The 17,755-nt window shown below is 56.7% G+C and overlaps 1 protein-coding gene across 1 annotated transcript in view; it reads right to left on the bottom strand.

Annotated features, from left to right (window-relative positions):
• The window catches only part of NKD1 (NKD inhibitor of WNT signaling pathway 1), a 75,667-nt gene extending 59,258 nt beyond the window's left edge, over positions 1–16,409 (bottom strand). The window contains exons 1-3 of the mRNA XM_066242620.1: positions 16,223–16,409; positions 16,062–16,094; positions 15,246–15,379 (exon numbers count right to left, since the gene is read on the bottom strand). Coding sequence (XP_066098717.1) covers positions 15,246–15,379; positions 16,062–16,094; positions 16,223–16,247 — 192 coding nt within the window. The 5' untranslated portion in view covers positions 16,248–16,409. The remainder of the gene's footprint in view (positions 1–15,245; positions 15,380–16,061; positions 16,095–16,222) is intronic.
• Positions 16,410–17,755: the final 1,346 nt, after the last annotated feature.

Raw genomic sequence — 17,755 nt, 5'->3', positions numbered from 1 at the left:
AGGCCCGGATTCCCGGATGGAGGGCGGCGGGGGTGGGGGTAGGTGGGCAGCACGGCAGGAAGGGGTCCCTCAGAGGCAGGAGTTCTGGGCACGAAGACGCCTCCGCACGTAGCCCACGTGCAAGGCATTCTACGTGCGGAGTCCAAGTTCAGCCGTCCAGTCATGGAAAAGCACCCACAGCCCAGCCCATAGGCCCTAATGCCACTGGAATCCAACTTCCCAAAATATTTACCCAAAGGCTCTGGGCACCAGACTCCGTTCTGTAAACTTGGACGCCGTTCCAAAGCTGAAACGATAGATCTCCCGGAGAACAAGATAAACTCTCCCTCGCCGCCCAGAGAATGAAAGGGAGGTGAGGAAGAGAGCGGAATAAATCAACCCCCTCCGATGGCCCGGCTGCAAAGGGACCGTGGTCTGAAGCGAGAAGGGGGCAAGGGTGCCGCCTGCTTATCGGGCACACGGCTGCTCCAGAGACAAACAAAACTCCTGGCAGGCATCCTTCCTCCACAGCGAAGGGCGGGGGGTGGACGGAATCTCAGTCCGCACAGGTCAAGCCCACCCTCCCGGAGTACAATCAAGCCCCTCTCCTCCCCACCCCCCACCCCCAACTTCCGGGAGAGAACAGTCCCTTCCAGGAGCTGAAGTACGAATGGCGGGGTAAGGACAGAGGTCCGGAATCCCCCCTTGCGGGGAGGGGTCCAGATCTCCCATCCCCATTGCGTGATCGGACCAGACGTCTTCCCGGGGACGCAGGAAACAGCCCGTGACACTGGAAGGCTGGCTCCCGCAAAGGAAGCCGCGGGACAAGCTGGTTCCGGGCAGCGGATGAGGGAAGGCCTCCCGGCCATCAGCACGGACAGCAGGACCGGAGTCCACGAGGAGGAGCTTGACACGGATGAGCTCAATTACCGCCGGCAAGCCCGTGCGGCGGAGAACTGAGTTATCCCCATCGTACAGATGGAACACCAAAGCCCAGACAGCTGAGGGCCCAGAGTCACACCGGGAAGTGGCAAAGCCAGCTCTGACCCCAGGCCTGCTGTCTCCCCAGTGAGGAGGCCTCCCATACTGGGGGGAGCCTCCCAGTTTTTGCCTCTCCACCCTGCACCCCTGGTCCAAGCCCAGCTCTGTCCACCTCCCCTCCCTGCTCTGTGACCTTAGGCTTCCTCTGTCAGCCAAACAAGCCTGGATTCCCCGGGGGCGGGGAGGGGTTCAGGGAAAGCGGGCGCATGCTCGGGGTCCCCCAGGTCCCCGCCCCATCTCGCATCACCCACTCCCAACTCCAGAAACGCATGGCCTGGCCTCTCAGACAGCCTGTCCAAGAGGCGGGCCTTCCTCGCGTAACATTTCCCTCCCACAGAACGTGAGAATAAAGGGCCCTTTGCTCGTCTCCTGAAATAACTGGCTCTCGCCATAAAGCCATCTTCTGCCCAGTAAAAATATTGCTGTAAAGCTCGGTAACTCTATCTGTGGTTCCTTCTCTGAAAGTCAAAAATCTTGGAGAGCGAGAGGTGGCAGGGGCAGACTACACGACACACTCATGAAGTCATGTCTAACCCAGACGGTCCCTCCTCAACCTCGTGATTAATTTGCTGCTAACCACAGAGACTTTGTGTCTTAATAATACTCTCAAAGCAAAGCACCAGTTCGTATTTCTGCAGAACAATGCCCCCCGCCCTGGACCTGGTGTCCAGCCAGGCAGGCCGTGCAGCCACTGGCTGGGGCTCAGGAACGGAGAAGGACTCCACTGAGCCCGAGGATCTCCGTCAGTGGACATCACGCACAGGTGAGCTGTCACCTGTGGATCAGATGTGAGGGGTGCCCCACCATCAAGAGTGTTAAGGCACTCACACTCACCCAAACTAACCCTGAGACACCTGGATAAGTTACTGAAACCTCCCAGGCCTCAGTTTCCCCATCTGGAAGTAGGAGGGGGGGGTGGATATCATCACATGGCTACTCCTGAGCAGACAAAGACGGTCTCTCTTCATCCATCAAATAGCATCCAAGCTCTGCCCAGGTGCTGTCCTGGACCCGGACGGACAGACGGAGCGGACTGAGGATTATGCAGACATGCCAGCGGCTCCCAAGGGTGCTGAGCACGTTAACTGAGCGCTCCCTGCAGGTTAAGCTGTAGATCACTGGATGCCTGGTCTCACTTCATCCTTGACATGACTCTCAGAGGTGGGTGTTCTTTCCCTCATTTCACAGGTGGGGAAACTAAGGCCCACAATCAACACAGTTCAGTATAAACCAGATCTGAAGCCCAGGTTCAAAGCTCTGTATCAGGAGAAGACTAGAGAGGGGGGGAAGGAGCTAATAAAGTAAGGTTTAAAAATAATAATAATGATACAAACTAAGGCAGGGGTTCTGAACGTTGAGGCTATAGGTGCCTGAAATGGGAATTAAAGGTGTACGACTATTTATTTGAGAGGGACCCCATTAGATTTAGTGGCCTTCTCAAAGAGTTTATCACCTTCCCGCTGAGGGTTAAGAATCATAGCTCTATAATCCTCATGGAGAGCCCAAGAGCTTGAAAGCAAGGCTGTAATCCATGTGGGCTGCATGAGGAGGTGGCAAAACACCCAGGCTCTTCCAAGATCCAATATCAAGGACTAGTTCTCCCAAGATGGTCAGCTAACTGTTGGGCTGCCTGGTCCCTATGCATGCTCCCCAGCTGCTGACCGGAGCGGCGGTCAGTGAGTCTACCCCCAGGGGCCAGGCTGTACACAGATGTCCGTTCCATCTGCCAGCGTGCATTCCGCAGACTTCTCCTCACCAGTGAGTTTTCTTCAGGGAACCACCCACCCCTATCCTCCCTGACCTTGAGGTCTGAGGTGGGGGTAGCTAATCCCAGTCCCCACATCATGATGGGGGCCATGCGACCCAGGACCATCAGAGGCACATAGATTGGTTCTGGAATGGGTATGTGACCCATCAAAACAGCAGGAGCCCAGAACTGTCTTCCAGCTGGAGACAGAAACCCAGGCTGGTGGGAGCCAAACTACCACCACCTGGGGGCGTCTGTCTGGGAAGGAAGCCGACCCCAAAGAAACCAAAACGGTTCAAGGAGCCACGGCCATGGGGAAGGAAGGGCACAGAAGGAGACAGAGCCATTGACCGAGAGCTTGTCACGAGCCAGGAATGGTGCCACTTCTCCAAAGGACCACTCTCTTGATCCCCAGGGCTCTGGAGATGGGGCGTGCCCTCCCCGCCTCAGCCCGCCCCCATCCTGCACTCCCACCCCCCAGTTCTCCTACAGGGTCCCCGTCAGCACAGTGGTCACCCAGTACGGAGGGGCTCTGATTCCGAGGGCTTCGGGAGACAGGGACCCAATGTCTGTGCACGGATGAGTTTCAGATGTAGGTGGTCCTCAGTGCGGACGCTGGGCCCTTCCCCAACCCCCAGGCCCCTCCTCTCTCCAGCCCTGCCAGGAAACCCTCTCTATAGAGCTGCCTATATAGGCTAGTGGCTCATCTCTTGGAAAAGGTATTAATTAGCTTTGGAAAGAATACAAACATAGGACATGCTCACCGAGAAAAAAAAAAAAAAAGTCAACAATGTAAAAATATATAGTGAGAAAAGCAAAATCCCTTCTCTGCTCACCACCTCCCACCACGCCGCCCCTCAGGGAGACAGCCTTTGAGAGCGCAATCTTCTGGGTCCCGCCCGGTACACCGGCAAACGCAGAGATCCTCAGGCCCGCGGACGTTTCCACGGGATGCAAACAGCAGGACCACGGCGCCCTTGGGTTGCGCCCTTGCTTTGCTCATGCAACAGCTCGCCGGGGCCTCCTTCCCGTCGGTGAGTAAGAGCCTCACTCACCCGCCGCAGAGACGGCCGTGAAGCGGCTCATAGCCCTGCTCGTTAGCCCGGCCCCTGTGACGGATATCTGAGCCATTAGGAAGTTTTCATTCTTCCGAATAATGTAGCCATGGATGCTTCCCTGGTGACCGGCTCTGGTCTGGCCTCTGATGCCACTCCGTCCAGGCAGCCCCTGCAACTCAGTTGTGGCCACCAGGATCCGACATCCACCCGACACCGGTCAGTGCTCTGTCTTCCTTGGCCTCTCGCAGCTTCTCTGCAGGACAGCACAGCCTCTCGAGTTGAGGACTCTGATGGCCCCCAAAGAACCCCACCTGCCAGTATTGATGCCCCTGGGTAGGTCCCTCCTCTACCCACATCTGGGCTGGACCCAGGACCGGCTTTAACCAAGAGAAGGCAGCATTACCAGTTCTTGTCCTAACCTTACGAAGGCCGGGTAGTTGTTACTTCTTTGCCCTTGTGGAAGCAAGCCACCACGATAGAAGTCTGATTACCCTGAGGACGCCATGCAGTGAGGAAGCCCAAGCTAACCACGTGTTGAGGCCACCTGGAGGAAAACCGAAGCCCCAGACGCACGACCGACCGCCGTGGAGCTGCTGCAGTTGGCCCCGAGCTATCTGAGCCACCCCAACGATGTCACATGGAGCCACAGACGAGTCTCCTCTGCCAAACCCTTCAAAAATTGCATAACCTTAAGTGAATCATAAAATCATTAAGCCAACTACGTCTGGGAGTAATCTGTTATACAGCAAAGCATACCTAAACACCCTCGCTTTCTGCACTGCGTTCTGAGAGGGGGAAGCAAAGAAGTCACAATAGATACCTGCTAGCTAAGCCGCCGCGGCCACCACCAGCCCCCAGGCTTGGGCTTCCCAACACGGTGCTCCGTCCAGTCCCCAAAGGCTCAGCCACATCCTCCTCCCGGAGACAGCCACTGCGATTCATGCTCAGAGGCTGGTTCCTCAGGCAAGGGGACACGGAGACCCACAAAGGACTCCTCGTTCACAAAGACAAGTCTGGCACAGGGAGGGTCGGGAACTGGCCCGAGGTCACACAGCCAGTGAGAGGTAGAGCCAGGGCTGGAAACCAGCTCTCAGGCTGAGAGCCGGCCCCACTGACCAGACACCAGGATTCTGCGACACTCTGATCGTGACCCACCACACCACATGCGTTAGGGTTTACAATCAGCCTCCGTTCACATGGGTTGGGGTAGGTATGTGCGTGTAGATATTGACAATCTAGATCAGGGGTCCCCAAACTACGGCCCGCGGGCCACATGCGGCCCCCTGAGGCCATTTATCCGGCCCCCGCCGCACTTCCGGAAGGGGTACCTCTTTCATTGGTGGTCAGTGAGAGACGCAAAGCATGGCATCGCTCACATACAGTACTACTTCCAGTGACGTGGGATGCACGCCTCACGGCTCCGGAAGCACGTCACATCACTTGTTACATCTAGCAGTGACAAATATGGAACCGGACATTGACCATCTCATTAGCCAAAAGCAGGCCCGTAGTTCCCATTGAAATATTGGTCAGTTTATTGATTTAAATTTACTTGTTCTTTACTTTAAATATTGTATTTGTTCCTGTTTTGTTTTTTTACTTTAAAATAAGATATGTGCAGTGTGCATAGGGATTTGTTCATAGATTTTTTTATAGTCCGGCCCTCCAATGGTCTGAGGGACAGTGAACTGGCCCCCTGTGTAAAAAGTTTGGGGACCCCTGATCTAGATCGATCCGGCCAGCTAGCTACAAACACGGATGTCCGTGCCTACAGTCCACGGCTACGAGCCAAAAGAGAAGTTACACAAAGCAACACTTACTCTGACGGCATGCGACGTTCTGCCACAATTTTATTCTTTACTATTTCATTTCCTAATGCAGGTCACTCGACTGATTTTATGAGGCAAAAATGGGGAGTTTTGTCACAGTTTTAAAGGGGGGAAAAAAGTGTCATCCGTACAGACTGAAGGTGGCTCTCAAATCAGACTGACCTTCCAAGTCAGGTGAGTTCGATAAGGGGTAGACTTCTTTGCAGCCTCAGTTTCCCTGTCAGTAAAATAGGGATAACGACAGCACACCACCACCGCCGCCGCCGCCCGTCCCATTATGACGCGTTGAGCACGCAGCGGGGTGGACAGCGCTCAGCCCCGGCCCGGCGTGCACCAGACGCTCAGAGCCGCTCCCGGGGGGGGGCCTCAGCTCCGCAGGGGGCACTCACGCCACAGCGAGCTGCAGCCACGGAACCCAGAGGAAGGAGGCGCACGCCTGGGGCTGGCGGAGGCGGGGCACCCCTCTGGATTTCCGGGGGACAGGGGAGCAGGAAGAGAAACCCCAATGCCCACCGGAAAGGCAACTCTGTCCCTGGTTGGTAGTCGTTTTCTTACATCATCTCTCGGTTCCTGAAATCTATCTCGATCACCGGGGGAAAGAAGGGTGAAACCACAAAGTCAAGGTCCAACGGCCCCGTCACGAGGCTCCCTGGAAACCAGGCACGGAGAGGCACCCCTAACCGGCACCCCCAAGCACGCTCAAGGGAGCCGCCATAGGCCAGAGCTTCTGTTCCAGGGGACAGCCCACTCAGCTCTCTTTCAGGAGTTAGAAAAACATCCTGGGAGGCCGCGGTCTTCCCCAGCCCTCACCTGCGGCCCGAGGGTGGACAGCCCGGTCCTGCTCACAGGGCTCCTTTATGCTCGGCCCGGCCCTCCCCAGGCCTCCAGCTCCTACCCAAGGCCAAGGGGCTTGGGCCGCACATGGCAGGCCAATCAGCTCCCGGTGGACACTGCCTGCTGCCCCACCCTCCCACCCACCCAGAAAGGAGAGAAGCCGGAGTGGACAGACAACAACAACAACAACAACCAGCCGCCCCACAGAGGAAGAGGGCAGCGGTGAGGACTCACGACAGGTTACAACAGGAAATGGCACCCCACCCCCAGGCGCGACCCAGCCCCTCTGCAGCCCCAAGCATTTCTGCCTTAACTTCTCGGAGACCGCAGTCCCGTCCTCAGTCAGACACTGGGACGGGGACCCACGGTAAGAACCGTGTGGGTGGAAGACATTCTCTAAGCACCAAACGTGCCTCCGGGCCTTTGCACTTCCCAACCCCTTGGTCTGAGATGCTGTGACCAAACCCTTCAATCACCCGGGTAGTTTATTCCTTGCAGCTTGACAACTTAACTGTTACTCCCCACTCCAACCAAAGCAGCACCCCCTCTTTACTCTCTTTCACTGCACCCCATTCTTTTCCTGGCTGACACAGAGGTTCAGCATTATGCCCAAGGTCCCATAGTTAGAAAAATGGGACAGCCAGGATTTGAACCTGGACATCAAACTCCAGAGTCCTTGCTCTTTAACCAGCACCCTGTTCTGCTTTATGTCCTATTCTACCTCTGTGGTCCTTCACCTGTAGCTATCTCAAGGGTCCCCTGGGTGACCGCTAAGAATGAAGTACTGTGCCTGGACCACTGCAAACATTCCAGAACGTTCCTCCCACTGAGCCCACAGAATACAGTCACTGGATTCCTCTTCATCCTCCAAAGTATTTTTATAACTGAGAGCCCATCCCCACATTCCTTCCTCCCTGCACAAGAGCTCCCCCAGATGACGGGGCTCACCTCTGCCCAGCTGGCCCCTCACCCGGGGCCTGACACTCGTCTCTCCTGCAGACAAAGACCACACTGTGTAACACAGCTGAGAAAGCCCCCCAGGCCCAGGCCGTGACCCCTCTTCGGCCAACGCAACTTCAATCGGCACCTCAAATGAACTGCCGGCTTTGCCACATGCGGCTGGTCCCTCCGCCGAACACTCACACAGCTATTCTGTGTCCCCTCCCCTTGCCGCGCTCACCACCACCCTTTTTCCCATTCACCTTTGGGCTTAAATCACAGCCCCTCCGAGACCACCTCTGACCCTAGACCAGTTGGCAGTTGCTGCTCTTAGACGCTCAACGTCCCCTGAGGGTCCTCTAACACTCCCTTAACATTGTCTCCATCGTCCCCTCTCCACCTTCTCCAGTGTCCCCGAACGATGAGCCGAACGATCTAACACGAATAGCGATACAAACATCCAAAATAAAATATGAGGAAACCAAAGGCAGAAACATATTAAACAGCTCTCCGTCACGACAAGGATTTGGCTTTAGGAGTCCAAAGAAAGCTGAGCACCAGGAAATCTAGCAAAGACAAACTGTGCCTACAAATCACACATCCGCACGAAGAATGACCCGCTCCATCGACACCCTAACAGCCAATGATAAAATCCAATCATCATCCCGGGTTTTAAACATCTTAGCAAGCCAGGAGTTAAAGAAAGCTTTCTTAACTAGATCCAACAATGAACACCATCCTTAATGGCTACTGAACAGTGTAGGAGATTGTAACCAATGCAATAAGATAAGAAAAGTCAACAAGAGACAAAGATGAGGGTCTAGCCCCACTGAATGCTAAGTGCTGTGAGGCGGGGACTACGCCCCATTCCTCGTGGTTTTCGCAACACCCAAAGCACACTCAGTGACTTGTGGAATGAATAGACAGCCAGATTAGGTCTGATCCCCATGAAACGTTCTCAAAGCACCCAGTATTTCTCCTTTGAGGCACACGTCACAACTGAGAGCGTGCAATTTGTTTTTAAAAACAGTTCCGACTAGCGTGTAAGCTCCATGAGAACAAGGACCATGCTCGACTGACAGAGCAGATGTGCCCCTGGCCTGAAGTAGATAGAGTCTGGACTTGGTATGTACTGCACAGATGTGGAAATGACTCGAATGGAATGGATCCAACAGGCAGTTGCTAAACGATAATAAATGCTTTAGCCGGCTTCTCAGCTGGAAAATCCAAGACCCAAAGAAGGGAGGGACCCTTCAGCTGATGACACACCACCGTGAAGCCCACCCAAGCTCCCGGGGGTCCTCTGAAAGGCCGTCAGCCACACAGCAGGCCACACACACAGGCCACAGCCCACGTGGCTCGCCAAGTATGGAAAGTAAAGCCTAGACCAATTTCACGGAGCCCTCTGAGCAAACACACGCCCAGGGCGCACCCCGGCGGGCAGAGCCCCTGGCGAGAGCTCGTGCGTGCCACCTCTCCAGGGCCGGGGATGACTTCAGTGGAGAGACTTGAGGCTTCCCTCGCAAAGCCCCGTGACTGGTGCCCACATGGATAAACAGCCCCCTCTGCTTTCCCGGGAAGTTATCAAAGAATTACTTATGTCTCTGGAAACGCTTGTTTGGAAAAGGTTCTCCGCCCCACCTGGGCTTGGCGGGAGCGGCAGCATCACCAGGCCTGGCCTTTGGGGAGTGAGCAGGCTTTTCCTCCGCCCTGGAGGAAGCCGGCCACTCTGCATGCGGAGAGCCCGAAGCCAGCCGTCAAGGAGCGGGCAGCCTCCCAGGATAAACGGAGCCCGGTGACATCAAAGACCGCCTTCCAGATTCAACAACTGGGGCCTTCAGCTCTCGCTGGCCTTTCTTCCAGGATATTCTGGGCTCCTGCCTCAGTTCTCCCTCGGATGGAATGGCAGATATTTTGTTTGTGAGAGTCTGAATTTTTTCCTTCCTCGGGGAGAGGGGGGAGAGGAGAGGGGGCAGGGAGGGGTAACTGAGAGTGAGAGGAAGAGAAAGAATGTCTGTGAGAGACAAGAGCCACAAAAAGAACATGTGTGAGTGAAAAGAGAGAGAGAGAGGGAAGTCAGGGAGGCAGCCAGAAGCTGCCTCTGGAATTCGATGAGCGATCTAAAAATTCCAAAAGTTTCTAAACCAAAGCACATTGTAAACCCACAGCCAGGGAGCGAGGCTGCAAGAACCACTCCCCAAAACTAGGGGGACTGCGGGGGGCCGGACACCAGAGCCAGCAGGGCTCACGGACCGCTGCGTGGCCCACCAGTGGACACGGGGGTCACTCCGGGCTCCCTTCTCGGCGCATCTGTTACACTACACCAAGGCCAGGGACCCACAGGCACAGGCTCACAGCAGTCTAAGGGCAAGACAACCTCTGTCTCTCGGACTGGCTTGTCACTCCCTCTTGTCCCCTGGCCCTTAGGAAGCCAATCCCATCCGTCAGCCCCCCCCCCCACACACACACACATCCCACCACGGCCAGGCTTCTGGTTCTCAGCTGCCCCTCTGCCCCTCCCCACAGGGCAGCGGGGGCCACCAATCCCTGCAAACAGCTGAAGGCATGCCCCCAAGCACACGACACTCAACAGTGATGAGCTCTAAGGTGCACGCTGGTGGCTGGGCGGCATGCTGACTGCCCACCAACTCCACCCCGCACACCTGTCCAGGGGGACAGGTAGCGCGAGGTGCCATGAGCCATGAACGGGGAGGGCTTTTCAGAAAGACTGAGCACCAGGAGAGACATCCAGTCCCCACCGGCTGCGGAGCCCCTAGGAGCCCACAGTCCCTTCTGGACTGCTGGACCCGATAACCCCCATTTCCCAGGACCTCCCTGCACACCTGCCGTGTGCTCTGCCCGCACCCTCCTCCTCACTGGCTTTCAGGTCTCGGTTTCAATGCGGCCTCGCTCAGCTTCTCGCGAGCGTCACTGCGGGTCGACATGCCCGTTGACCCGCTTTGTTCCTTCAGACTGGAGGCCATAGGAGGACAGGGGACCCCATCTCTTTTATTTGCTCCTGTATCTTCCGTGCCTGGCACAGCTAGAGAATCCATAATGAATAACAAACAAGTCATTACTGATTGTCATTAATTAGCAGCTGAGTGCCTGAGAGAAAAGGCCTAATCCATTTATACTCCTGGATCCGGTTCCATCCATCCGGCTGGGGAAAGGGGCGGGGAAGGAGGAGGCAGGACGGTCGGTGACCTCTACTCATTCATTCATTCTTCCATCCATCCATGCCTTCGTTCACTTAGCAAATATCTCACGAGCACCCACGACATGCCCTGGGGCTACCATAGGGAAGACACATTATCCAGAAAGTGATTCTTCTGATACACTGCTCGGAGCCACCACCAGAGACACACCACAGAGATGCATCAAAGCACTCAGCATGTGACCTCGCCTACCACGCACCATCCCGAGGGACGGAGACCTATCGGAAACCAGAAGCCCCGCCTGGCACTCTGCCCAGCTCAGGCTGCCTCCCACCCCCACCCCCCGCCATCTCTCCTCCCTACTCCCCTGGGGTACAGCAAATGCCCAGCTGGGGCCACGAAGCTAGCCTGGGTGCCACAGGCAGAGAAGACCCTCGGTGGAGACCTCAGGGATGCCAGGGAATGGAGGCCCAAATGCCTCCGCCAGCCTCAAAGCAAATCTTCTTTTAATTCTAAAACACCAAATATTTAATTTATGCTTTACCTCAAATGTCAAGTCCACCTCCTGGCACATAGCTTTGAAACCACGTCAGGAGGCCTAACACTTTCCATATGGCGAAGACACAGGGCCTTTTAACTGTGCCAACCGGTATCATTCAGGGGTAATTCCCCGGGAATCCAGCGCTCGGGCAGCAGCCGGGCCAGTGTCCAATCTCATCACCCAGCCCCATCGGGACCCATGGGCTCCACGCCGGCCTGCGCCCTCCCAATCGTCCCCAAATAGCAACACACACTAACTAGGGGGTCCCCCGATCAAATTTCCAAACTGCCTGGAAGCAACCTTTGCTCCACAGGCAGGTGTGCTTGCACGGGATTCAGATCCCTTTGGGTATCTCTGGAGAAAAGGACAAAAGGGCCACACAGGGGAGGGGGATGGGCGGTGGGGAGGCAGCTGAGATGCGTCTGGACACACACGTACACGCCGCATGAGCGCGCGCAGACAGGCGCACGCGCCCCGATTCTCCGCGGATTGTTCTATCGCTGTCTGTGCCGCCAAGCTTTCTTAGTTCACCCACTATACTTTCCAGAACCGAAACATCCAATTGGTTTTCATTTGTTAACTGCCTGATGCTGCTTCGTGCTCCCAAGACCACCGCCTTCACTGAGATTACGAGGCTCATTTTCATGCCTCGTTGTTGTCGGGCACATGAACTGTTGACTTTCTACTGTCCTATCGTAGTACGCGTACGGCTCGCATCCCTCGTTACCTTTCTCCCCGAGCTCGTCTTCTCTCGGAGTTCACCTTGAACCCACACAGAGAGGACAGAAGCCACAACCTTAGCCTGTGTCCCTGCACTTGAGAAGACAGTGTATGGGGTGGGGAGAGACTCTGCTTTCATAATCTGCCCTCCCCCGTCTCCACCGCTGCCAGGGCCTCGGAGAACCTCCCAGCTTTGACGAGTTATCTGCTGTAACCCTGCCAGGGATGAGAATGGCCTTACACCCATTTTACAGATGAGCTAACAAAGGCACACAAAGGTAAAATGGCTTGGACAAGGTGACAAGCTCCTGTGGCAGAGCCTGATCTTATGTTATTTTTGGATTCAGGAAGACAGGCTTAATTAAGTTAGTGCCAGCGAGGTCACCCTGACACCCCAGGACCTTGCGTGTGACTTAGAACCACCCTGAACATGTACTAGGCTATTCAGACCCCATCAGGGAAGACGAGGCAAACAGGGGGACCCTTCTGCTTCTGTGAACCCCCAAACCTGCCTCATGCCGAAGCACTCCCAGCTGGTAGCTGCCACCTCTCTGGGAAGCAGGAAGTGCGCATCCCCCTCCCCCCCAGGCAGGTGCCGGGCACAGGGTCTGGCCACACGTGGCTCCCACTGTCCTAGGAAGTGCTCCAGAAAGGGAGAGAAAGAGTCCCCAGTAGCTGGCTGGTAACTTTACAGGGTTATGACAAGATTAAAATAATGCAAGCAAAGTGTTTGACACATACAGGCACTTAATAAATAGTAATAATCATTGCAATGATGACAATAATAACAATAATGATAATAATAATTGGTGAGCCCCGAACCTGTCCTCAGCCACTTCAGTGAAAGGCCAGTGAAGGAAATGAAGCAGAGGCCGCCCCCAAGCAGGCCTGGGACATGTGGGAGCACCCCTGCCAGCCCCCCAAACCAACAGACTGCGGAGCGCACGCCTCCCCCCGCCCTGCAACCCATCGGGAGGACCTGCAGCCGCCCGGCCCCCGCCCCTGGAGGCCGACTGAACCGAGGGTCCCCGCGGCGGTCCCGACCAGGGCCTCAGTGCTTCCCGGACGTCAGGCATTCCGTTCCCCCGTTCACCAGTTTGACCAGAGGCACTTAATTCTTTTCCTTGGAGTCCACCCGAGACTATCTTTCGACTCAGTTTCATCCTAAGCAGTAATATCCGTGAGATCACAGGTGTGATATCCTAGTTACTTTTCTTCTGATGAAAGAAAAACAGTAACTAGTAGCATTAAAAATATCCCCCCAGGTACCATCTGCAATCACCTTGCAGTCCCCCCCCCGCCGCTTGGGCTCAGCTGACCTCTCCCAAGGTGCACCAGCCACCCCTACCCTGCAGACTCAGGAGCTGGGCCAGGGCTGTTAGGGACCCAGGTGTCCAGCTCCTGGTCACCAAGCACAACTCCAAGGAAGCAGAGGTCCCCTCCCCTTCATAGCCTGGAGGGCAGGGCCCACCCTTCTCCACCCCACATATGTCACGCTGATGGCTCTGTGTCTCACATCTTCAAACGTGCTTTGAACGAACATAAACGACCCCTCAGTGTTTCGCTGAGACAGGGGGCGAGGGAGGGGCGAGCACATCCCATGCTGTCCTCAGCTGGAGGGAGAAACCAGGCAACACGATTTCGTGACTGCACCAAAGCCACCGACGTGGGCTGGGGCCCCCTCCCCACCCTCCCTCACTTCCCCCCATGGCGACTTTTACTGGCTCACATTCCTTTCGCTGGGAACACTACTATTTAATTAAAAACGACAGACTTTTGTTTTTCTCTCCTTCCTTCCTCCTCCCTCCCATCCTCCAGGACTGGATGCCAAGGAGACCCACCAAAAACATGCGGGTAACATTTGTTCCGGCTTTGAAGATAAAAGTCACTTGAAGTAAGCCTTCGCTGTATTTCAAGTTTTCCCTAAAGCATGGAGCAAGCTGCCTGGCAGTTTAGGAAAGGGGAAAAAAAAGAAGGGGGGACTGCAAAAAGAAAAAAATGTCATTCTGCAGGAATACTTTGTAAAAATAAACAGGCTGGAAAAAAAAAAACAACCCAAACTTGATTAATGGAAATCCACTCAGTTGGCCTCTGTCTTGGGCCACAAACGCATTTGTTCATGTGGCTGAAGCGGATCATTTTTGTTGGGCTTTAAAAGAAGACGCAGATCACAAACTAAAAAGGCCGGGGGGAAGACAGGGAAGTTTGTAGGTCTGCTTTTAAAGGGCCCTAACTCCAGTGCTCCCACCCACCAAGTTTTGACCTGTGCTAGGGGACAGCAGCTCCAGTTCCAACCCAACCTCCAGAAGAAGAGAAACATGGGGGAGAAAGCCCCAGCTAAGGAAGCGGAAGCAGTGGAGGAGCAGATGGGAGCTTCTCCCAGATGCACAGGTGATGTCGCACGTGCACAAGCGTCGGCTCTATCGATGGGCTCCCCTCCCAACACTGGCCCCTGCCACTGAACTGCACCCAGCCCAAGTCCCAGCACTCAAATACACGCCTGCATCTGATAACTGCACCGGCCCTTCTCCAACCCACGGACAAGACCAAAGAACTAACCAGACCTGAGACTCAGTCTGTTCCCCTCTAAGTTAAAAAAAAAAAAAAAAATTAAATGTCACATCAAAAGTTGATTCATCCTTTGATCCTTGGCTTGCTTGAGTTCCACGCAGACCATCTGAAAGCCCGTGCAGAGTTCCGGAGCTCAGAGGACATCTGTGAACACCAGTGCCAGGCCAGGAGCTGGGGCTGGACTCACTCACTCCCCTGTCACACTGACTGCTCCCCCAGGAACAACTCCAACCTCGGGGACCCTCAGAAAGAGGCCCAGGTTGTAGCAGAATGAGAGGCTCTCTTTCCTTGTGGGCCAAGCTTTGGGGGTCTACCAGGTCTCATGGCCCCCCCAAGCTCTGTCACCCAGATGGCAGCCTGGTCCGCCGGGGTTCCCGGGCAGATGGAACTGAGGAATGCCACAGACACACGGAACACATTCGGAGGCCCGAGCAGTCCCGCGCTCCACCCAGACACCCCTCCATGCCTGCTCTCTCTCCCAGCCCCACCTCCAGATCCACCTCTGAGTGCTGGCCACAAAAACAAGGCAGTCAGGCCAGGTCCCCACACCTTCCTAACACAGACAAGCTTCCCCCTGGACCCGACCTGCACCGCCTCCTCACCTAGGATCTTTCCCCCCGAGGCAGAAAGCCCTCTGTCCCCAACCAGATGGGAAACTGCCACCGGTGTCCTCTCTAAGGTCCCTCTACGGGGGCACAGGGTCCTTGTTGGTGAGGCAGGAGCAGCTGAGAAGGGATTTTTGGACTTAGAAGAGAGTGCTAAAAGTTGCGGTGGCTGGGTATGAAGACCCGTCTCTGAGGCTGAAAGAGGGGTGTGTGGGGATCGTACCCGGGTTCCTCTGCCAACGGTGCCCGCCGCTCGCAGCTGTCGGGGTCCCGAGCTGCCTCCCGGGCAGCGCTGCCTCCCGATCCACTCCTCGATGCCTTTCCGAGCCCAGGCAGCGCTCACCGCGAAGCTGTCACCTAGGGCGGGGCGACACGAGCCCCTGAGTCTGGCCCCTAGGCCGAAAGTTACCCGCGAGAGGAGGGAGAGAGTGGGCGCCGCAGAGGCAGCGGGACCGGGAGGGGGTTGAGAGCCTGGGCTCAAACCGAGAGACCGACGCAGGCCATCAGAAGGGGGTTCAGCGAAGCCCTAAGAGCAGGGACCCGGAGAGAAGCGTGAAGAGGGAGCAATACCCACGGAGGAAGGGTGTGGGGTTCAGAAGAGCGAGCCCCGGAGGCCAGAACCGCTGAGGAAGCGGAGTGGGGGTCCGAAGACGGGTGCACTGGACACGAAGTGAGGAGAGGGGACCTGGGGGTCAGGAGAAGGGGTGCAGTGAGCGCAGGAGCCGGTATCTCGGGAGAGAGGGTTAGGGGACAGAAAGAGAGGGGACAGAATCTTGGGGTAAGAGGCTTGGGAGTTTGAAGAGGGGGCGCAGCGAGCGCGGAGGGCGGGGACCGCGATAGGAGGGGTCGAGGATCAGAAGAGGGAGCACAGGACCGCGGGGAGGGGGGAGGTGGGACCGAGAGGGGGCACGAAGGCTGCTCCAGGCGCGGGTCTGAGGAACCAGTGGCAGAGCTACGGGTGGGGGTGGCCCTGGTAACGAGATCCCGCGGGCTAGGCCGTTCCATCCATTCCCCCGGTCCGTGCCCCGCGCGCCCCTACCTTCCGGGCTCTCCCTGCGCTTGCACACGGCGGCTGCAGGCACATCGCGCGCGGCGGCGGTGGCGGCGGGAGCCGGAAAGAAAGGAGAGGCAGAGAGTTAGCAGTCGCGGGGGCGAGGGCGGCAGGGGCCCGGGGGCCGGCGCGCGGGCGGGGACACTGACCCGGCTTGGAGTGAAGTTTCCCCATACTGGGGGCGCGGCGGGCGGGGGCGTCCCTAAGCCATGCGCCCGGCCCGCGGACCCCGCGGCTCGCCGCCCCTCGCCTGGCTCTCCTCCTCCGGGAGCAGCCCCCGAGCCGAGCGGAGCCCGAGGCGGCGCCGGGACTAGCTCCTGCCGCCGTCGCCGCGGCCCGACTGACGCCCGGGCGCGCCGAGCCCCCAGCCCGCCGCCGCGGCCCGCGCCTCCCCGCGCGCCCATTGGCCGGGCGCGGCGCATCAAAGGCGAGGCGGGCCGCGGAGGGGGCAGGATGGGGGTGTGGCCGGCGGGCTGGGGGCGGGGCGCAGCGAGGCGCCGCCGGCCTGACACAGCGCCCCCTCCAGGCAGCTGTTCCCGTTCCGGAGCCGGGGGCCGGGGGCTAGGGACCCGGGGCTGGGGTCCTGGGTTGGGGGCTCTGGCCAGTAGGCATTTTGGGACAGCCACCCTATAGTTCCTGCCCTCTCTAGGACAACTGCTCCTGTCGCTATCAGATCTGTGCCTTCACTCCGCTCTATTTTTCCTTGAAGCGGGCTGGGCGGGACTCAGGGGCTCCAATTTACAGGTGATGAAACTGAGATCAGGAGAGGGCCGCTGCTGGGCGCTAGCGCCTGCTGCGCGCCTGCTGCATAGCCTCTTCCCAGTCTTCCCACGACCTGCCTTCCGATAAAGTGATCGTTTATTAGTCAACGTTTGCCCCCCCCCCCCCCCCGCCTCTCCCTCTTGGTTTTGATTTGAGAGTTCAAGAGAAGCCCCCACCTCGCTTCCAGCCAGTTGTGGACCCAGCCCACTCCTGGCGGCGACAAGTGTCCTAAAGCCATGAGTTGCTAGCCAGTCGCTCGGATCTCCTCACCAGGAGTCCTGCGGGTGCCCGCTTGAGGTCGGGGCGCGCTGCCAGCAGCGCAGCCCGGAAGGGGGTAACCGCTGGGTCTTTGATCTTCCTTGCTTTCCGCTCCCCGCTGCAGTTCGCCAGACCTAAGGGCTTGTTTGTTTTGTCTGGGGAGGTCTCTGCAGAGGGGAGGGAGACATCAAGGGGTTCCACCCCACCTTTGTGGTTCTGAGAGAGAATGTCTGCTCTGCTGGGGACATCGTGGGCCTGTTGTTAAGCTCGTCCTGGTACTGGGCAGCCTGGGCGTGGGAAAGAATACCCTGTGCTGTGAGTGAGACCAGCTTGGCCCCTTGGACTGAATTCTTTTTGCCAGCCTCAGTTGTAGCATCTGTCCAATGAAGCCTCACCGCCTTCCCTTTTTGCTGACTCATAGAGTGGCCCTGTCCAATAGAAAGATAACGTGCGGGTAAAGGTAATTCTAAATTTTCTAATTAGCCACATTAAAAAAAAAAAGTTAAAAAAGAAACAGGAAATTCATTTCAATAATATATTTTACTTAATCTACTTTTATCAAAACTATTGTAGTTTCAATATGTAGTAAGTTGACAATCTTTGTTTCCCGCTAAGTGTTTGAAAGTTATAGTACTCAACCCAGACTCGCCACCTTGCAAGTG

Source organism: Saccopteryx bilineata, chromosome 9, assembly GCF_036850765.1.
Source record: "Saccopteryx bilineata isolate mSacBil1 chromosome 9, mSacBil1_pri_phased_curated, whole genome shotgun sequence".
In the NCBI taxonomy this organism is placed as follows: domain Eukaryota; kingdom Metazoa; phylum Chordata; class Mammalia; order Chiroptera; family Emballonuridae; genus Saccopteryx; species Saccopteryx bilineata.
This window is presented reverse-complemented; position numbering and strand designations above follow the sequence as displayed.